Consider the following 22,992-nt stretch of genomic DNA (forward strand, 5'->3'; position numbering starts at 1 on the left):
CTTCCAATTCATCCCCCTGCCTAAAACACCAGCATTATTCAGGAATTAGCACAATCTTTTACACACTCTCACAGTCTAGACTTGGTGAAGGGCTCCTGAGGGACGGGAAATTAGTCCAATGAGCACATTTTAATAAATTAACTCATATTGGCACAGTATGAAACACTGCAGGAATTTTGTGCATAGCAAGATCCCACAGGGGGCAGTCAGCTTTGCTTAGCAGTTTTTAAATTGGGGAAATATTTACAGAGAGAGGGGGAGCATGGTGGAGAGAGACTAGGACAGTGAAGACCCCCTTTTGGAACCTCAGAAAGACTGAGTGCTTTCCAGTGAATAAATTAATTTCAAAAATACACTCATTGTTAGTTAGTCACTTGCTTCACTGTCCCTGGATTATTTTTTGCAATTCGGCCTTTCTAAAAGATGTGACTGGGAGCTGGGCAGAGTCTGCACATCGGAGACCCCCAGATCCTGTAACTATTCACCCCCACCCCTCCTCTGTTTTACCATCTCTACCCCTCTGTTTCCCCCCACTAACTCCCCACTTTCTCTCTCTCTCTCTCTCTCTTTTCACCCATCTCTCTTATTAAGGGAGAAAGATGGAGAGACTGAAGAAGAGAGAAGAGGCTGTGAATTTTACAATTAGATATCAGTGAAGTGAATTAAATTGGCTGCCGGGCCTTTACCTTTAAACCTTACATCACTTGCTCTCAGACACAGGCCCTGTGTTCTTGGTGAATTAGACCCGGGTCCAAATTCCGACCTTTTGAAGTGGGCTCTGAAAAGTTCCTGCCTTCCCTTTTTAAATAATGATTCACTGTGGCCATGTTTTATATTTATCAATGATTTACTGAGAGAAATGGGGGCTGTGGTGGGTGGGGGTGGAAATGGGAGCAATCCACACTCTCCCCATCAGTAAACTGAATTCAGGGAGTGTAGCCACGGCTGCAGTGCAGGACAGACTGCAGGCCAGATAGGCACAGCAAGATCCCATGAGCAAGGTGGAGTGAGCCAGGTATCCTTCCCCCAGACCCAGAAAATGCAAAACTCCCTCTTTAAAACTTGGGAGGGGGTGAGGGTCTGATTGTTTAACAAAACTTTGGAAGGCTTCAGAGAAATGAGTGAGTGCAATTCAACCACCCTCCCCCTCACTCTGCTCCCATTCAATTGATCATCTGACCTTCAACATTGTAAACATAACAATAAATAAACAATATAAAAAAATGCAGGCGTTTACACAGCGTCACATTTAGAAATTCAATCCAGGACCTCAGATACATTGGAAAGTCAATACATCAATGTTTACAATTGCAGTGCACATCAGGATCCCACAAACATCTCTACCATGGCCACACTGGACAAACCCAAAATCCTGTCTCCCCCCTTTCTGAAGCACCACTCCCCACCCCACCACTCACTATTTCCCTCAAACTCTCCTTTTCCCCAAATCTCTCTTTCTCTCCCTCTCTCTCTGTTTCTCACATGCCAGAATATGGAGAGGCAAAGGGAGGGAGAGAGAGAGAGAGAGAGAGAAAACCACAGTCAGGACCTCAGTAAACTCAATTCACATTGATTCCCGCACATTTCATTAAAGCCTCAATTCATCGCAGTGTCTAAAAGAGCAGCGTTATTCTGGGAAACAGCCTCACGTGAACAAGTTTCACTTCAGGCCCTCCCACCTGCTTCACCAGTCGCTGAGTTAATTTTCAAAATGTGCTCACTGCTGGTCATTTAGGAAACCCTGTTTTGTATTTGTGCACAGAAAGATCCCACATACTGCATCGTGCTCACATTTGGGTCAAAGTGTTTTAGGTTGAGAATTGATGAAAAAGGCAGGGCAGGGAAACATCTTGAAACAAAATGGCACAGATTGGCCCTCAGTGACACAGTTTCCTTTCACAAATCAAACCTTCTGGGAGGCTGGGAGTGAGGGTCTTTTCTCCAGAGGCTGGGAGCTGGGCAGTGACTGCACGCCGGAGACCCCCAGATCCTCCTCTCTTCCCTCCCTGCCCCTCTCTCTCCTTGTTTCACTCCCTCTCTCCTTTCTCTCTCCCTTCCTCCCTGATAACTCACAATCGAAGGATAAAGATGGGAGAGAGAGAGAGAGAGAAAGCAGGAAAACGCACAATCACAGCCTCAAATCAAATGAATTCAAGTGGCTGCTGCACATTTTGTTTCATCGTCACATTCATGGCCTAAAACACAGGCATTATTGGGGAGTTCAGACAATTTACAGCCCCTCCCGAGGGGCCTGAAATTAGGCCTTGAATTGGGCCTAGTCATAGAGGCTGCATTAAAGCTCAGGGACAGGAACAGGCCCCAGTCTAACAGAACATTCCTCTCCCTCCACAGCTCAGCCCAAACCTCACAGACAGGGCTGGAAGGAGTGAGAGAGAAATGGGACCCACTCCCCCTCAACCCCCATCCCAACCCCCTCCATCCTCCCCCCTCCCCCAATTCAAATATCGACAAATCACATTGGGACTTTCCTATCAGTTTATTACAAGATGAAGTGAGAGAAGGAAATGTCTGGAATGAGAGAGAGATAAAGAGAGAGAGAGAGAGAGAGAAAGATGGAGAGACAGAGTCAGGGAAATTCCACCCCAGCTCCCCCAGAATCCCTCAAACTCCCATCGCCCTGTCTCAAACACAAAGTCAATTCTAGAGTTTGGAACAAGCCTTTACCCAGGATCAGGGGCTTTTAATTTGAATGAAAGTCAATGAACTGGTTTCTCTTTGACATTGTGTGGTCACTGCTGCAGTCCAGGAAAAGCTGCAGGCCATTTGTATACAGGAAGATCCCACAGGGTGCAGTCAGCTTTGCTTTGCACTTTTTAAATTGGGGAAATATTTACACAGGCAGAGAGACATAGAGAGAGAGAGAGCATGTTGCAGAGAGACTAAGACAGTAAAGACCCCCATTCAGATCCTCAGAAAAGCTGAGTGCTTTCCAGTGAATGAATTAATTTTTAAAATGCTCTCATTGTTAGTTACTCACTTTTTCACTGTTCCTGGATTTATTTCTGCAATTCGGACTTTTCCAGAAGGAACTGACTGGGAGCTGGGCAGAGTCTACACATCGGAGACCCCCAGATCCTGTGTCTATTCACCCCCACCCCAACTCTGTTTTGCTATCTCTGCCCCTCTGTTTACCCTCACTCACTCCCCCCTTTCCCTCTCTCTCTCTCTCTCTCTTCACCCATTTCTCTAACTAAGGGAGAAAGATGTAGTGACTGAGGGAGAGAGAAGAGACTGAGAATTTTACAATCACAGGTCAGAACAGTGAATTGAAATGGCTGCCAGCCTTTTATCTTTAACCCTTACATCACTTGCTCTCAGACACAGGCCCTGTGATCTTGGTGAATTAGACCCGGGTACAAGTTCCGGCCTTTTTAATTCCACGCCCCTGTGAGTGCTGGATTGTAATGCATTCTGAAAAGTTCCTGTCTTACCATCTCAAACAAAAATCCACACGACACTGGCCATGTTTTATATTCATAATTCCACAATCAGGTATCCCCAGTCAATGAAATAGAAATAGAGATACAATTAAGGCCATTCTGCACAGCAGGATCCCAAGAGTGGTCCAACAGTGGATGACAGCAACCCCCCAGACCCTGTGTCTCTTTCCCCAGCCCCCCTCAGTCCCCAATACCCCCACACCCTCTCTCTGTTTCACTCTCCCTCACGCTGTCCCTCTTTTTATCTCTGCCCCCATCCCCCCTCCCTCACTCCGCACCCTGCTTCTTTCCCTCAATCTTTTTATTTTTAAAGCGCTGGGGGTGCAAGGAACAGTGGGTAGGGAGGGGGGAACCATGTGTGCTCAGCAAGATCCCACACACCACCAATTCGTGGTCAGTTATAAATGTGACTGAGGTTAGTGGGAAAGTGAGTGAGAAATGGGTCTCAATCTCTCTCTCCCCAAACCACCCCCCCTCCACAATTAAAATAAGGACCAATCACATTGGTGCTTTTTAAAACATTTTATTGAAAGGTGAAGTGTAGACAGAAACAGCTGGAGAGAGAGAGAGCAGAGAGAGAGAAAGCTGGAGAGAAAGAGACTGGGGGTTGCTCTCCCCTCCCACCTGCCCCAACTCACTCAGGTCTACATGAAACTGAATTCAAATGGCTGCTGTCCCTTCCAGTTAACCCTGGAAACCCCATGGCCCTGCCTGACTAACACAGGCAGACATGACTCTGGAGTGTGAACAAGACTTTACACAGCCTCAGGATTTTCATTCCAGACCCTCTCCGAGTGCTTCACACTCAATGAACACATTTTTTATAGTGTGCTCACCGTCGCTGTGCAGGGAAGGCTGGTGGACATTTTTATTTTACACAGCAGGATCCCACAACATTCCTCTCCCCGCCGCTGACGCATGTGAACACCCAATCTGGGGCCATCCCTTCAGTTTCCCCACCCCGCTCACCCCACACCCCCCACACCTCCCGAAAGGGCTTAAACTCAACTCGGAAGCAGTTGGATTCTCTCAGGAGACATTTTAAAATGACTGCCTCAGGCTGTGAGTTTGTGTAAAATCCCACTTTCTGGAAGGCTGTGACTGGGAGCTGGTCAGTGACTGCACACGGGGAGCTCCCTCTTCCCAAACCCGATGTCTTTTAACCCCCCACCCCAACCCAACTCTGTTTTTCTATCTCTCCCCCTGTTTCGGCCTTACCTCTCCTTTCTCTCTCTCTCTCTCCCTCTCTCGCTCTGTTTCATCTTTCTCTCTGTTTCTCTCCCTCCCTGCCTCACTCTCTTTCTCACATGCCAGAAGATGAAGATGCAGAGAGAGAGAAGGAGAGAGAGAGAGACACAGAAATCCAACAATCACACTCACATCAAACTGAATTCAAATGGCCCTCCCGCTCTGCATCTCATTTCACCCTGACATTCATCCCTCTGCCTCAAACACAAGCTTTATTCCCAATTTACACCGGCTTCACGTTAAGACTTCAATTCCAGGCCATGGGGAATGCTTCAGTGCCCATGGGTTCATTTTTAAAGTGAGTTTTCTCTCTCACCCACTCCCTCAATTCCTGCTGTTTTGCTCTCTCTCCCTTTCTCTTTCCATCACTCTCTCTCTCCCTCTCCCTCTCTCTTTCCATCACTCTCTCTCCCTCTCCCTCTCTCTTTCCATCACTCTCTCTCTCCCTCTCCCTCTCTCTTTCCATCACTCTCTCTCTCCCTCTCCCTCTCTCTTTCCATCACTCTCTCTCTCCCTATCCCTCTCTCTTTCCATCACTCTCTCTCTCTCCCACTCTATTCAGGAGGATGGAGGGAGAGAGAGAGAAATCCACAAACAGATGCTGCGTAAACAGATTTAAAATGGTTCCCCCATCCACCATATGTCTCCAGAAGATGCTAAACTCCCTCTTTCAGTTTGGGAAGGGGCTGCTCATTCCTTTGGAACACTTTTTAAAATCACCGTCCCGGGATTTATTTTTACATGTCATTCTATCTCAGAGGGTGTGAGTGGAGGCGGCCAGTGACTACACACTGGAGACCCTCAGACCCTGTCTCTCTTTCCCACACCCCCTCCTGTTTTTACACCTCCACTCCCCTCGGCTTCCCTCTCTCTTTGTTTCAATCATTCTCTCCCTTTTGTCCCTCTGATCCCGTCTCTCACATTCAGGGTATAGTTGGATGTTTCTATCTACATCCTTCTCCCTGTTCCCTCTTTCTCACTCATTCTCTCTGTCCATATCCCTGTTTCTTTCCCTCTATCTCATGTGCTCTACATTGGAATGAGAGATGAAATGTTTCTGTCTCCCCATTTAAAATAACGACAAACCACATCGCTGTTTGTGGACAGTTTTTATTAATAGAAGGTTTAAATAGAAACTAAGAAAGCTGGAGAGAGAGAATGAGAGAAGCCGCAGAGGGATCGACAGACAGAAACAAAGCTGGTGAGAGAGAGAGGTAAATCTAAAGTTAGAACCTCAGTAAACTGAACAGTAATGGCCCCTGTGAATCTGATTTAACACATTTCACTTCATCACATTGTCTCCCCACCTGTCTTCTTTTGGAATTATAACAAGCTTTTAAACAACTTCAGATTTCGGATTTTTAATTCGCTCTTTGTCACACACCAAAGGGTTAATGTGTTTGTGATTAATTGCAAAGCCGGGATATTTTAACACCAGGGTTTCAATATCCAGCACCCCATCATCTAACAGAAACCGCTTCATCGATGAACCAAAAACCAAGGTCCCTCAGATTAAAATTAAACCTCGGGGTGATAAAGGGACACAACTCATGTGTGTGAAGCCTGTGGAGCAGGCCTCGGCCCATCCATTCCACTCTGGGGAAAAGCTCCTGTCGAAGGATTCCTCGTCACATTGCAGTCTTCAAACTCCAAATTCCTCGCAAAAAGAGAGAGATAAAAGCAAGGGCATTTTTAAATAGAATACCATAGCAAGAACCTAGGATTCCACCACCACAACCTCCTTCTCAGTTACACAATCTCTCACTAACATCCAAATACAGAAATATCCCAGTTATAAACCAGAGGCTAAAATAGATTGAAAGACTGTTCCCTTTATCTGTGTTTCTCTCCGTATCTCTCTTCCCGTCTCATTCATATTTCTGTCCCCATCAATCTCTCTTTCTCTCTCTGTCTCTCAGGGATGAAAATTAAACCTCGATTGGGGTAATAAACAGTCACAACTCACGTGGGTGAAGCCTGTGGACCAGGCCTCAGTCTATCCCCCTCTGGAAGAAGCTCCTTTCCTTATCCTTGTCCCAAACTTTCCCTCTTTGGATCCTCACCTTCCAGTTTTCAGAACACAAATTTTTCGGGAGAAAAAGATAAAATTGGTTAAAAAGACAAAAGCAAAGTCATTTTTTAAAAGCCAAAAGAGCACAGCAAGATCCCAGAGTTTCCACTCTCAAGTCAATCTCTCAGCAACATCCCAACACAAACAAATCAGTTTGAAAGCAGATTGAGACACACAGAAAAACAAGCACACATTGAACCAGAGTGGGGAGTGTGTTCATTCTCTGTTGATTAACTTATCACTTGCTTCATCACGTCATATCCAGGCCAATTTATTTTAGATTTCACAACATCTGAGCCGTCTCATCATTAGTCCCGGGGCTCAGCCAGAGAAAGAGGCAGCAGGAGATTGCTTCCCAATGCCTGTGTATAGTCTGAACGCCATTCTCCAGATGGCAGCTACCTCCAGCCTGCTGCTGATCAGTAAGTCTCTCTTCGTTTGAGCATTTAGTTCACACAACAGCAGGGGCAGGAAAGTTATGTGTTTACTTCACTTTAAGATCTTGATGAAGAAAAGTTGAAATGGGGAAGTTCAAACAGAATGATAACATTATATATTTTTAAATGCTGCAAATCCAATTATGCTTCATTATTTTTTTAACCTTTTTGAAGTGATCTGGGATGCTAAAGCTGTTGAATTGGAATTCAAGTCTCCCCTGCTCAATTATTTGCTTATAACTCCAGCTCTCCAGCTCACTCCAATTTCTGAGGCTCTGGCCCTCAGCCTCGATTTTAAACTTCATCTTTGGGCTCAACTCGCCCTCTTTAACTTTCAGCTCCTTCAATTCCCTGCCATCCGCCCCTTTCCTAACTTGTTCCTGGACACCTCTCCCTCACCACCTCCCGGTGTTCGCTGACCCACACTGGTTCTCAGGCAACATCTCGATTCTCAAATTCTCATCCTCCTGTTCAGATCCCTCCCTCACCCCCTCCCTCCCTATCTCTGTAACTTCCTCCAGCCCCTACAATTCCCATCCTCCTGTTCAAATCCCTCCCTCACCCCCTCCCTCCCTATCTCTGTAACTTCCTCCAGCCCCTACAATTCCCATCCTCCTGTTCAAATCCCTCCCTCACCCCCTCCCTCCCTATCTCTGTAACCTCCTCCAGACCCTACAATTCTCATCCTCCTGTTCAAATCCCTCCCTCACCCCCTCCCTCCCTATCTCTGTAACCTCCTCCTCCAGCCCCGACATTTCTCATCCTCCTGTTCAAATCCCTCTCTCGACCCCTCCCTCCTTATCTCTGTAAACTCCCCCAGCCCCTACAATACCCATCTTCCTGTTCAAATCACTACCTCACCCCCTCCCTCCCTATCTCTGTAACCTCTTCCTTCAGCACCCACAATTCTCATCCTCCTGTTCAAGTCTCTCCCTCACCCCCTCCCTCCCTATCTCTGTAACCCCCTCCAGCCCCTACAATTCTCATCCTCCTGTGCAAATCCCTCCCTCACCCCCTCCCTCCCTATCTCTGTATTCTCCTCCAGCCCTTACAATTCTCATCCCCCTGTTCAAATCCCTCGTTCACCCCCTCCCTCCCTATCTCTGTAACCTCCTCCAGCCCCTACAATTCTCACCCTCCTGTTCAAATCACTACCTCAACCTCCTCCCTCCCTATCTCTGTAACCTCCTCCATCCCCGACAATTCTCATTCTCCTGTTCAAATCCCTCCCTCACCTTCTCCCTCCCTATCTCTGTAACCGCCCCCAGCCCCTACAATTCTCATACTCCTGTTCCAATCCCTCCCTCACCCCCTCTCTCCCTATCTCTGTATTCTCCTCCAGCCCCTACAATTCTCATCCTCTTGTTCAAATCACTACCTCACCCCTTCCCTCCCTATCTCTGTATTCTCCTCCAGCCTCTAATATTCTCATACTCCTGATCAAATCCCTCCCTCAACCCCTCCCCCCCTGTCTCTGTAACCTCCTCCAGCCACTACAATTCTCATACTCCTGTTCCAATCCCTCCCTCACCCCCTCCCTCCCTATCTCTGTATTCTCCTCCAGCCCCTCAATTCTCATCCTCCTGTTCAAATCCCTCCATCACCCCCTCCCTCCCTATCTCTGTAACCTCCTCCAGCCCCTACAATTCTCACCCTCCTGTTCAAATCACTACCTCACCCCCTCCCTCCCTATCTCTGTAACCTCCTCCATCCCCGATAATTCTCATTCTCCTGTTCAAATCCCTCCCTCATCCCCTCCCTCCCTATCTCTGTAACCTCCTCCAGCCCCTACAATTCTCACTCTCCTGTTCAAATCACTACCTCACCCCTTCCCTCCCTATCTCTGTAACCTCCTCCAGCCCCGATAATTCTCATTCTCCTGTTCAAATCCCTCCCTCACCCCCTCCCTCCCTATCTCTGTATTCTCCTCCAGCTCCTACAATTCTCATCCTTCTTTTCAGATCCATCCACGGCCCCTCACTCACCCTCCCTTCCTATCTCTGTAGCCTCCTCTAGACCCTATAATCTTGATGCAGCTCTTTACATGTCTGTTCACCCCCATCCTCCACCCTCTGTGCCTATCTCTCTATTATCCTGCAAACTGTAGAATTAACACTTTTAATTAAATACTCCCATCGCTCTCAACACTGTTGCCTGTGCTCTCGCCCCGTGACACCCATTCTCCACTAATTTCCCAGTCGGCCAATCCCTCCTGTGCCTGTACCAGAATGAGTTCTCCCTTGTCATCTTTCTACCTTCCTTTATCCTCATGAATGTGACCTGTATCAAGTATTTGCCCAATTTCCTTTTGTTTAAATATAAATGCTGGCTGTTTAAGGCTGCTTCACCCTTTCTGGTGCTGCATTCAATATGCAAAGAAGAATGTATCTATGAAAATAAAATCCTCACAATTCCCTTGATCATTGTGTTAAATTGTTTGTCTGTAACTGTTAACACAGGGGATCAGGACAACTGGCCAGGCGCTGGTTAAGCAATGGCCTGGGCTGATCATTGGGAAAGGCTAGTTACGCTGTTGAATTTCACTGTTGCAATTTTTCAGTCAGTTTGTCGATGTTGAATCAGCAGCTACCATAAGATTACAACATGACACACGTGGTTATGTGTAATGAGCAAGAGCTGACACTTATCCTCCAAATAAGATCATAAGAGTTAAGAAATAGCAACAGGAAAAGGACATCTAAAATTGTTCTACCTGCCCTGATGGTGGCTTCAGCCTCAATGTCCTAAATCTATGACCTCATTCCCACTGACACCATCGTCAATCTTGTTCAACTCAATGTGAAACAGATTCATTAACGCAGCCTCTACTGCTCTCTGGGGGAAAATTGAAGTCCAAACAATCAAGCCCTTCCACGGGAAGAAATTCCGCCTCATCTCTGTCATCAAGGTAAGCTATTCTTCCCCCTTGTCCTGGGCTTCCACAGAGACTCCCCTATCAACCCTCTTCATTATAGATTATAATTCGATAGATCATTTATTTCCCTTTTCATAATTACCATAATATCTACCATAACCCCAATATATTACATATATATACCATAATCCCCTTTATATATATATATACCACCATTCACTGAGAATGAGATAAGCGTACTAATTAGGACCATGAGGAGGATTCGGGGCCAGATGGGCAGTCGACTATTCATAAGCAATTAGAATAAAGTTTATTAAGTTTCTTAAGAAGCAACAGTTTAGATATGTTCCAGGAAATAATTAGACAGAAAAGGTATATGGCCCATGACAGTTGAGAGCAATGTACTTATCCCAATGGATGGACAGACAGAGAGTTGTTGATCGCAGTTGCTTGTGGTACCAGTGTTCAGCTCTGTAGTCCAAGTGAGAGAGAGCTCTTCCCTCCATCTTCCTTCTCCTTCTCGTCTATCTGAGGAAGGCAATTGCCTGGTGAGAACTGCAATATCACCAGGCACCCCTCACCGGGGCACCTCACCGGGGCACCTCACCAGGTCCCCACAACAGGTCCCCTCAACAGGTCCCCTCACCAGTTCCCCTCACCAGGACCCTTGACCAGGATCCCCACCAGAACCCTCACCAGCAACCTCACAAAGACCCTCACCAGGATCCTCACAAGGATCCTCACCAGGACCCTCACCAGGACCCTCACTAGGACCCCTCAAAAGGCATCCTCACCACCACCCCTCACCAGGGCCCCTCACCAGGTTCCCTCATCAGGTCCCCACACTAGGTCCTCTCACCAGGTCCCCTCACTAGTTCCCATCTCCAGGAACCCTCAACAGGACACATCACCAAGACCCTTGACCTGGACGCATGACCACGGTCCCACAAAAGGACACTTCACCAGGACCCTGACCAGATCCCCTCACCAGGACCCTCGCCAGGACACCTCACCAGGGCCCCTCACCAGGACCCAGGCCAGGTTCCCTGACCAGGACCCTCACCAGGACCCCTCACACGGGCCCCTCACCAGGGCACCTCACATGGACCCCTCACTAGATCCTCTAACCAGGGCCCCCAACAGGACCTCCCACCAAGACCCCTGACCAGGACCCATCATCAGGGTCCCACAATAGGTCACCTCACCAGGACCCTCAGCAGGACTCCTCACCAGGGCCCCTCACTAGGCCCCACCACCAGGTTCCCTGACCAGGACCCTCATCAGGCTCCATCAACAGGTTCTTTCACCAAGTTCCCTCATCAGGACCCTCACAAAGATCCTCATCATGTTGGCTCACTAGGTCCCCTCACCAGGTCCCCTCACTAGGTCCTCTCACCAGGGCCCCTCACTAGGTCCTCTCACCAGGACCCCTCACCAGGTTCCCTCACCAGGTCCCCTCACCAGGATCCCCTCACTAGATCCCTCACCAGGATCACCTCACACGATCCCCTCACAAGCATCGTCTCAACAGGTCCCCTAAACAAGATCCACTCCCCAGGTGCCCTCACCAGGTCCCCACACCAAAACCCACACCAAGACCCTCACTAGGAGCCCTCACCAAGTCCCCAAGCCAGGTTATCTCCCCATGTCCCCTCACCAGGCTCCCTCAACATGATCCCTCACCAGTATCCATCACCAGGTTCCCCTCACCTGGATCCCTTATCAGATCGCCTCACCAGGATCCCCTCACCAGGCCCCCTCACCAGGTGCCCTCACCAGCTCCCCTCTCCAGGTCCCCTCACAAGGCACCTTCATCATGATCCCTCAGCAGGTCCCCTGACCAGGATCCCCTTACCATGTTACCTCACCATGTTCCCTCATTAGGACCCACACCAGGTTCGCTCAACAGGTCCCCTCACTAGTCCCCATCACCAGGACCCCTCACCAAGTCCCCTCACCAGGACCCCTCACCAGGGGTCATCACCAGGACCCCTCACCAGGTCCCCTCACTAGGACCCCTGACCAGGAACCCTAGCCAGGACCCCTCACCAGGTTGCCTCTTCAGGAAACATGAGCAGGGACCAACATCAGGACTCCTCACCATGATCCCTCACCAGGGCACCTCACCAGGGGCTGTCACTAGGACCCTCACCAGGGACCCTCACTAGGTCCCCTCACTAAGTCCACTCACCAGGACCCCTCACCAGGTTCCCTCACCAGGTTCCCTCACCAGATTCCCTCACCAGTTCCCCTCACCAGGAGCCCTGACCAAGAACACTCGCCAGGACCCCATACCAGGTCCCCTCACCAGGTCCCCTGGCCAGGTCGACTCATCAGGTACTCTCACCAGGACCCCTAATCATCTCCCCAAAACAGGTTCCCACCCCATGTCCCCTCATCAGGTTCCCTCAGCATGATCCTTCACCAGGATCCATCACCAGGTTCCCCTCACCAGGATCCCTCACCAGGATCCCCTCACCATCACCCCCTCACCAGGTCCCCTCACCAGGAAACCCTCACCAGGTCCCCTCACCAGGTTCCCTTCTCCAAGATCCCCTCACCAGGTTCCTACAACAGGTTCCCTCACCAGGTTCCCTCAATCATCAGATTCCCTCACCAGGCACCCCCATCAAGATCCACACCAAGACCCTCACAAGGACACCTCACCAAGTCCCATCACCAAGTCCCATCCCCAGTTCCCCTTACCAAGTACCCTCGTCAAGACCCCACACCAGGTACTCTGACCAGGAACCATCACCAGGACCCCTCACCAGGAAACCTCACCAGGATCCACTCACTAGGTTCCCTTACCAGGTCCCCTCAGCAGTGTCCCCTCACCAGGTTGCGTCACCAGATTCCCTCACCCAGACCCCTCACCAAGTCCCCTCTCCAGGTTCCCTCCCCATGTCCCCTCACCAGGTTCCCTCACCAAGATCCCTCACGACGTCCACTCACCAGGTCCCCTCACCAGGTCCACTCACTAGGACCCTCACCATGATCCCTCAGCAGGTCCACTGACCAGGATTCCCTCACCATGTTACCACGCCATGTTCCATCATTAGGACCTTCACAAAGACCCTCACCAGGTTCATTCAACAGGTCCCCTCACTAGCCCCCTCACCAGGCCCCCTTGCCAGGTTCCCTCACGAGGTTCCTGCACAAGATTCCCTCACCATGTCCCCTCACCAGGACACCTGACCAGGAACCCTCGCCAGGACCCCTCACCAGGTGCCCTCACCAGGTCTCCTCATCAGCAAAAATGCTCAAGGACCATCAACAGGACCCCTCCCCATGTCCCCTCACCAGGTTACCTCACCAGGACCCCTCAACAAGTCCCCTCCCCAGGTTTGCTCCCCATGTCCCCTCACCAGGTTCCCTCACCAGGATCCCGCACGTCATCCACTCACCAGGTCCCCTCACCAGTTCCCCTCACCAGGCACCCTCACCATAATCCCTCAGCAGGTCCCCTGACCAGGATCCCCTCACCATGTTACCACGCCATGTTCCCTCATCAGGACCCTCACCAAGACCCTCACCTGGTTCGCTCAACAGGTCCCCTCACTAGGCCCCATCACCAGGACCCCTCAACAGGTTCCCTCACCAGATTCCCTCACCAGGTCCCCTCACCAGGACCCCTGACCAGGAACCCTAGCCAGGACCCTGCACCACGTCCCCTCACCAGGTCGCCTTTTCAGGAAACATGACCAGGGACCATCACCAGGACTCCTCCCCATGTCCCCTCACCAGGTTCCCTCACCAGGTTCCCTCACCAGGATCCATCACCAGGTTCCCCTCACCAGGATCCCTCACCAGAGCCCCTCACCAGGGACCGTCACTAGGACCCTCACCAGGGACCCTCACTTGGTCCTCTCACCAGGAACCCTCACTAGATTCCCTCACCAAGTCCCCTCACCAGGATCCCCTCACCAGGGTCCCCTCACCAGTTCCCCTCACCAGGATCCCCTCACCAGGTCCCCTCACCAGGATCCCCTCACCAGGTCCCATCACCAGGATACCCTCAAAAGGATCCCCTCACCAGGTCCCCTCACCAGCTTCCCTCACCCGGTCGCCAAACCAGGATCTCCACACCAGGTCCCGTCACCAGTAACTCTGACCAGGACATCTCACCAGGACCCCCCCACCAAGTCCCCTCACCAGGCCCACTCAGCAGGATCCCTCATCAGGACCACTCACAAGGTCCTCTCACCAAGACCCCTCACAAGTTTCCTCACCAGGTCCCCTCACCAGGATCCCTCACCAGGTTCCCTTACCAGGTCCCCACAGCAGGACCCCCTCACCAGGACCCCTCACTAGGTTCCCTCACCAGGTTCTGTCACCAGATTCCCTCGCCAGCACCCCACACCAAGACTCACACCAAGACCCACACCAGGACCCCTCACCAAGTCCCCAAGACAGGTTACCTCCCCATGTCCCCTCACTAGGTTCCCTCAGCATGATCCCTCACCAGGATCCATCACCAGGAACCCCTCACCAGGATCCCTCATCAGGTCCCCTCACCAGGCCCCCTCATCATGATCACTCAGCAGGTCCCCTGACCAGGATCCCCTCACCATGTTACCTCACCATGTTCCCTCATTAGGACCCTCACCAAGCCCTCACCAGGTTTGCTCAACAGGTCCCCTCACCACGTCCCCTCACCAGGTTTCCTCTTCAGGAAACATGACCAGGGGCCAACACCAGGACCCCTCACCATGATCCCCAACCAGGATCCATCACCAGGTTCCCCTCATCAGGATCCCTCACCAGGGCCCATCCCAGCGGCCGTCACTAGGACCCTCACCAGGGCACCTCACTAGGTCCTCTTACGAGGACCCCTCACCATGTTCCCTCACCAAGTCCCCTCACCAGGATCCCCTCACCAGGTCCCCTCACCAGGATCCCCTCACCAGGTCCCCTCACCAGGATCCCCTCACAAGGTTCCTCACCAGGTCCCATCACCAGAATCCCCTCACAACGATCCCCTCAGCAGGTCCCCTCGCCAGGTCCCCTCACCAGCTTCCCTCACCAGGTCGCCAAACCAGGATCTCCTCACCAGGTCGCCAAACCAGGATCTCCTCACCAGGTCCCCTCACCAGTAACTCTGACCAGGACATCTCACCAGGACCCACCGCCAAGTCCCCTCACCAGGCCCACTCAGCAGGATCCCTCACCAGGACCACTCACAAGGTCCTTTCACCAGGGCCCCTCACTAGGTCCTCTCACCAGGACCCCTCACCAGTTTCCTCACCAGGTCCCCTCAATAGGATCCCTCACCAGGTTCCCTTACCAGGTCCCCACTGCAGGACCCCCTCACCAGGACCCCTCACCAGGTTCCCTCACCAGGTTCTGTCACCAGATTCCCTCACCAGGTCCCACACCAAGACCCAAACCAAGACCCTCACCAGGACCCCTCACCATGTGCCCAAGACAGGTTACCTCCCCATGTTCCCTCACCAGGTTCCCTCAGCATGATGCCTCACCAGGATCCCTCATCAGGTCCCCTCACCAGGAACCCCTCACCAGGTCCCCTCACCAGGCGCCCTCACAAGCTCCCCTCACCAGATCCCCTCACCAGGCCCCCTCATCATGATCCCTCATCAGGACCCTCACCAAGACCCTCACCAGGTTCGCTCAACAGGTCCCCTCACCAGGACCCCTCACCAGGTTTCCTCTTCAGGAAACAAGACCAGGGACCAACACCAGGACCCCTCACCATGATCCCCAACCAGCATCCATCACCAGGTTCCCCTCACCAGGATCCCTCACCAGGGCCCATCACCAGGGTCCGTCACTCGGACCCTCACCAGGGCACCTCACCAGGTACCCTCACCAGGTCCCCTTACCAGGATCCCCTCACCACGTCCCCTCACCAGGATCCCCTCACCAGGTCCCATCACCAGGATCCCCTCAAAAGGATCCCCTCACCAGCTTCCCTTCCCAGGTCGCCAAACCAGGATCCCCTCACCAGGTCCCCTCACCAGGAACCCTGACCAGGGCATCTCACCAGGACCCCTCACCAGGCCCACTTAGCAGGATCCCTCACCAGGTTCCTCAACAGAGCTCCCTCACTAGGTCCCCTCACCAGGATCCCTTCACCATGTTCCCTTACCAGGTCCCCACAGCAGGATCCCCTATCCAGGTCCCCTCACCAGATTCCCTCAACAGGACCGCACACCAAGACCCACACCAAGACCCTCACCAGGACCCCTCTTCAGGTCCCCTCATCAGGAAACCTGACCAGAAACTATCACTAGGACACATAAGTACAACCACTCACCAGGTCCCCTCACCAGGTTCCCTCATCAGGATCACTTATCTCGTTCCCTCACCAGGAACACTCATCAGGGCCCCTCCCCAAAACCCCCACCAGGTACCCTCACCAGGATCCTTCACCAAGTCCCCTCCCCAGGTTCCTTTTCCATGTCCCCACACCAGGATCCCTCACCAGGATCCCTCATGATGTCCCTTCACCAGGTCCCCTCACCAAGTCCCCACACCAGATTCCCTCACCAGGTCCCCACACGAAGTTCCCTCAGCAGGTCCCAACACCAGGTTCCCTCACCAGATTCCAACACCTGGACCCCTCACGATGCCTCCCACCTAGACCCTCACCAGGTTCCCTCACCAGGCCCCCTCACCATGATCCCTCAGAAGGTCCCGTGGCTAGGATCCCCTCACCATGTTACCTCACCATGTTCCCTCATCAGGGCACTCACCAAGACCCTCAGCAGGTTCGCTCACAGGTCCCCTCACTATGTCCCCTCACCAGGACCCCTCACCAGGTCCCCTCACCAGGATCCCTTCACCATGTTCCCTTACCAGGTCCCCACAGCAGGATCCCCTATCCAGGTCCCCTCACCAGATTCCCTCAACAGGACCCCACACCAAGACCCACACCAAGACCCTCACCAGGACCCCTCTTCAGGTCCCCTCATCAGGAAACCTGACCAGAAACTATCACTAGGACACATAAGTACAACCACTCACCAGGTCCCCTCACCAGGTTCCCTCATCAGGATCACTTATCTCGTTCCCTCACCAGGAACACTCATCAGGGCCCCTCCCCAAAACCCCCACCAGGTACCCTCACCAGGATCCTTCACCAAGTCCCCTCCCCAGGTTCCTTTTCCATGTCCCCACACCAGGATCCCTCACCAGGATCCCTCATGATGTCCCTTCACCAGGTCCCCTCACCAAGTCCCCACACCAGATTCCCTCACCAGGTCCCCACACGAAGTTCCCTCAGCAGGTCCCAACACCAGGTTCCCTCACCAGATTCCAACACCTGGACCCCTCACGATGCCTCCCACCTAGACCCTCACCAGGTTCCCTCACCAGGCCCCCTCACCATGATCCCTCAGAAGGTCCCGTGGCTAGGATCCCCTCACCATGTTACCTCACCATGTTCCCTCATCAGGGCACTCACCAAGACCCTCAGCAGGTTCGCTCACAGGTCCCCTCACTATGTCCCCTCACCAGGACCCCTCACCAGGTTCCCTCACCAGGTTCCCTCACCGGTTCCCATCACCAGGACCACTCACCAGGTGCCCTCACCAGGTCACCTCATCAGGAAACCTGACCAGGAACCATCATCAGGACCCCACACCAGGTCCTCTCACCAGGACCCCTCATCAAGTCCCCAAAACAGGTTCCCTCCCCATGTCCCCTCAACAGGTTCCCTCAGCATGATCCCTCACCAAGATCCATCACTAGGTTCCCCTCACCAGCATCCCTCACCAGGTCCCCTCACCAAGATCCCACACCAGGTTCTGTCACCAGATTCCCTCACCAGGACCCACACCAAGACCCACACCAAGACCCTCACCAGGACCCCTCACCAAGTCCCCAAGACAGGTTACCCCCCCATATCCCCTCACCAGGTTCCCTCAGCATGATCCCTCACCAGGATCCATCACCAGGTTCCCCTCACCAGGATCCTTCATCAGGTCCCCTCACCAGGCCCCCTCATTATGATCCCTCAGCAGGTCCCCTGACCAGGATCCCTTCACCATGTTACCTCACCATGTTCCCTCATCAGGACCCTCACAAAGACCCTCACCAGGTTCGTTCAACAGGTCCCTCACTAAGACCCATCACCAGGCCCCCTCACCAGGTTCCCTCACCAGGTTCCTTCACAAGATTCCCTTACCAGGTCCCCTCACCAGGACACCTGACCAGGGAACTTCGCCAGCATCTCTCACCAGGTCCACTCACCAGGTCTCCTCATCAGGAATCATGACCAGGGACCATCACCAGGATCCCTCCCCATGTCCCCTCATCAGGTTCCCTCTTCATGATTCCTCATCAGTATCCATCACCAGGTTCCCCTCACCTGGATCCCTCATCAGGTCGCCTCACCAGGAACCCCTCACCAGGTCCCCTCACCAAGTGCCCTCACCAGCTCCCCTCTCCAGGTCCCCTCATCAGGCCCCCTCATCATGACCCCTCAGCAGGTCCCCTGACCAGAATCCCCTTACCATGTTACCTCACCATGTTCCCTCATCAGGACCCACACCAGGTTCGCTCAACAGGTTCCCTCACTAGTCCCCATCATCAGGACCCCTCACCAGGTTCCCTCACCAGGTTCCCTCACCAGATTCCCTCACCAGGTCCCCTCACCAGGACCCCTGACCAGGACCCCTGACCAGGATCCCTCACCAGGTTGCCTCTTCAGGAAACATGACCAGAAACCAACACCAGGACCCCTCACCATGATCCCTCACCAGGATCCATCACCAGGTTCCCCTCACCAGGATCCCTCACCAGGGCCCCTCACCAGGGGCCGTCACTAGGACCTTCACCAGGGACCCTCACTAGGTCCTCTCACCAGGTCCCCTCTCTAAGCCCCATCACCAGGACCCCTCACCACGTTCCCTCACTAGATTCCCTCACCAGGTTCCCTCACCAAGCCCCCTCACCATGATCGCTCAGCAGGTCCCCTGACCAGTATCCCCTCACCACGTTACCTCACCACGTTCCCACATCAGAGCACTCACCAAGGCATTCACCAGGTTCACTCAACAGGTCCCCCTCACTATGTCCACTCACCAGGACCCCTGACCAGGTTCCCTCACCAGGTTCCCTCACCAGATTCCCTCACCAGGACCCCTGACCAGGACCCCTGACCAGGAACCCTCGCCAGGAACCCTCACCAGGACCCCTCACCAGGACACCTCACCAGGTTCCCTCACCAGATTCCCTCACCAGGACCCCTGACCAGGACCCCTGACCAGGAACCCTCGCCAGGAACCCTCACCAGGACCCCTCACCAGGACACCTCACCAGGTTCCCTCACCAGATTCCCTCACCAGTTCCCCTCACCAGGACCACTGACCAGGAACACTCGCCAGGACCCCTCACCAGGTCCCCTCACCAGGTCACCTCATCAGCAAACCAGACCAGGAACTATCATCAGGACCCCACACCAGGTCCCCTCACCAGGTCCCCTGACCAGTTCGACACACCAGGTACTCTCACCAGGACCCCTCATCATGTCCACAAAACAGGTTCCCACCCCATGTCCCCTCATCAGGTTCCCTCAGCATGATCCTTCACCAGGATCCATCACCAGGTTCCCCTCACCAGGATCCCTCACCAGGATCCCCTCACCATCATCCCCTCACCAGTTCCCCTCACCAGGAAACCCTCACCAGGTTCCCTTAACCAAGATCCCCTCACCAGGTCCCCTCAGCAGGTTTCCTCACCAGGTCCCATAACCAGGATCCCCTCACCAGGATCCCCTCACCAGGTCCCCTCACCAGGTCCCCTCACCAGGTCCCCTCACCAGGTTTCCTCATCAGGTCCCCTCACCAGGATCCCCTCACTAGGTCCCCTCACCAGGTTCCCTCACCAGGTCCCCTGACCAGGATTCCCTCACCAGGTTCCTGCAACAGGTTCCCTCACCAGGTTACCTCAATCATCAGATTCCCTCACCAGGACCCCACATCAAGATCCACACCAAGACCCTCACCAGGACACCTCACCAAGTCCCATCACCAGGTCCCATCCCCAATTCCCCTTACCAAGTATCCTCGTCAAGACCCCACACCAGGTACACTCACCAGGTCCCCTCAGCTGGAACCCTGACCAGGAACCATCACCAGGACCCCTCACCAGGTTCCCTCATCAGGATCACTTGCCTCGTTCCCTCACCAGGAATTCTCACCCGGGCCCCTCACCAAAACCCCCACCAGGTCCCCTCATCAGGTCCACTCGTCAGGTCGAATCACCAAGTACCCTCACCAGGACCCCTCAACAAGTCGCCTCTCCAGGTTCCCTCCCCATGTCCCCTCACCAGGACCCTCACCATGATCCCTCAGCAGGTCCCTTGACCAGGATCCCCTCGCCATGTTATCATGCCATATTCCCTCATTAGGACGCTCACAAAGACTCTCACCAGGTTCGTTCAACAGGTCCCCTCACTAGGACCCCTCACCAGGCCCCCTCACCAAGTTCCCTCACCAGGTTCCTTCACAAGATTTCCTCACCAGGTCCCCTCACCAGGACACCTGACCAGGAAGCCTCGCGAGGGCCCCTCACCAGGTCCATTCACAAGGTCTCCTCATCAGGAATCATGACCAGGGACCATCACCAGGACCCCTCCCTATGTCCCCTCACCAGGTTCCCACACCAGGATCCCTCACCAGGATCCATCACCAGGTTCCCCTCACCAGGATCCCTCACCAGGGACCCTCACCTGGGTCCATCACTAGGACCCTCACCAGGGCACCTCACTAGGTCCTCTCACAAGGTTGCCTCACCAGGTCCCATCATCAGGATCCCCTCACAATGATCACCTCAACAGCTTCCCTCAGCATGATCCCTCACCAAGATCCATCACTAGGTTGCCCTCACCAGCATCCCTCACCCAGGTCCCCTCACCAGGATCCCTCACCAGATTCCCTCACTAGGACCCCACACCAAGACCCACACCAAGATCCTCACCAGGACCCCTCACTAAGTCCCCAAGCCAGGTTACCTCCCCATGTCCCCTCACCAGGTTCCCTCAGCATGATCCCTCACCAGGATCCATCACCACGTTCCCCTCACCAGGATCCCTCATCAGGTCCCCACAGCAGGACCCCCTCACCAGGACCCCACACCAGGTTCCCTCACCAGGTTCTGTCACCAGATTCCCTCACCAGGACCCCACACCAAGACCCACACCAAGACCCTCACCAGGACCCCTCACCGAGTCCCCAAGCCAGGTTACCTCCCCATGTCCCCTCACCAGGTTCCCTCAGCATGATCCCTCTCCTGGATCCATCACCACGTTCCCCTCACCAGCATCCCTCATCAGGTCCCCTCACCAGGAAGCCCTCACCAGGTCCCCTCACCAGCTGCCCTCACCAGCTCCCCTCACCAGGCCCCCTCATCATGATCCCTCAGCAGGTCCCCTGACCAGGATCCACTCACCATGTTACCTCACCATGTTCCCTCATCAGGACCCTCACCAAGACCCTCACCAGGTTCGCTTAACAGGTCCCCTCATTAGGCCCCATCACCAGGCCCCCTCACCAGGTTCCCTCACCAGGGTCCTTCACAAGATTCCCTCACCAGGTCCCCTCACCAGGACACCTGACCAGGAAGCCTCGCGAGGGCCCCTCACCACGTCCATTCACAAGGTCTCCTCATCAGGAATCATGACCAGGGACCATCACCAGGACCCCTCCCCATGTCCCCTCACCAGGTTCCCACACCAGGATCCCTCACCAGGGACCCTCACGTGGGGCCGTCACTAGGACCCTCACCAGGGCACCTCACTAGGTCCTCTCACAAGGTTGCCTCACCAGGTCCCATCACCAGGATCCCCTCACAATGATCACCTCAACAGGTTCCCTCAGCATGATCCCTCATCAAGATCCATCACTAGGTTGCCCTCACCAGCATCCCTCACCAGGTCCCCTCACCAGGATCCCTCACCAGATTCCCTCACCAGGACCCTACACCAAGACCCACACCAAGTCCCTCACCAGGACCCCTCACTAAGTCACCAAGCCAGGTTACCTCCCCATGTCCCCTCACCAGGTTCCCTCAGCATGATCCCTCACCAGGATCCATCACCACGTTCCCCTCACCAGGATCCCTCATCAGGTCCCCTCACCAGGAACCCCTCACCAGGTCCCCTCACCAGGTACCCTCACCAGCTCCCCTCACCTGGTCCCCTCACCAGGCCCCCTCATTATGATCCCTCAGCAGGTCCCCTGACCAGGATCCCTTCACCAGGATCCCTCACCAGGTTACCTCACCAGGTTCTGTCACCAGATTCCCTCACCAGGACCCCACACCAAGACCCAAACCAAGACCCTCACCAGGACCCCTCACCATGTGCCCAAGACAGGTTACCTCCCCATGTCCCCTCACCAGGTTCCCTCAGCATGATCCCTCACCTGGATCCATCACCACATTCCCCTCACCAGGATCCCTCATCAGGTCCCCTCACCAGGAAGCCCTCAACAGGTCCCCTCACCAGGTGCCCTCACCAGCTCCCCTCACCAGGTCCCCTCACCAGGCCCCCTCATCATGATCCCTCAGCAGGTCCCCTGACCAGGATCCACTCACCATGTTACCTCACCATGTTCCCTCATCAGGACCCTCACCAAGACCCTCACCAGGTTCGCTTAACAGGTCCCCTCACTAGGCCCCATCACCAGGGCCCCTCTCCAGGTTCCCTCACCAGGGTCCCACACCAGATTCCCTCACCAGGTCCCCTCACCAGGACCCCTGACCAGGAACCCTAGCCAGGACCCCTCACCAGGTCCCCTCACCAGGTTGCCTCTTCAGGAAACATGACCAGGGACTAACACCAGGACCCCTCACCATGATCCCCAACCAGGATCCTTCACCACGGCCCATCACCTGGGGCCGTCACTAGGACCCTCACCAGGGACCCTCACTAGG

General features: G+C 53.8%; 2 protein-coding genes across 2 annotated transcripts in view; one reads left to right on the forward strand and one right to left on the reverse strand.

Annotated features, from left to right (window-relative positions):
• The window catches only part of LOC144672522 (Fc receptor-like protein 5), a 374,607-nt gene that overhangs the window by 327,822 nt on the left and 23,793 nt on the right, over positions 1-22,992 (reverse strand). The window lies entirely within an intron of this gene.
• The window catches only part of LOC144672519 (Fc receptor-like protein 2), a 287,381-nt gene continuing 271,435 nt past the window's right edge, over positions 7,047-22,992 (forward strand). The window contains exon 1 of the mRNA XM_078534362.1: positions 7,047-7,202. Within this exon, the coding sequence (XP_078390488.1) occupies positions 7,139-7,202 (64 nt within the window). The 5' untranslated portion in view covers positions 7,047-7,138. The remainder of the gene's footprint in view (positions 7,203-22,992) is intronic.

This window comes from Cetorhinus maximus, chromosome 38, assembly GCF_964194155.1.
Source record: "Cetorhinus maximus chromosome 38, sCetMax3.hap1.1, whole genome shotgun sequence".
Taxonomy (NCBI): Eukaryota; Metazoa; Chordata; class Chondrichthyes; order Lamniformes; family Cetorhinidae; genus Cetorhinus; species Cetorhinus maximus.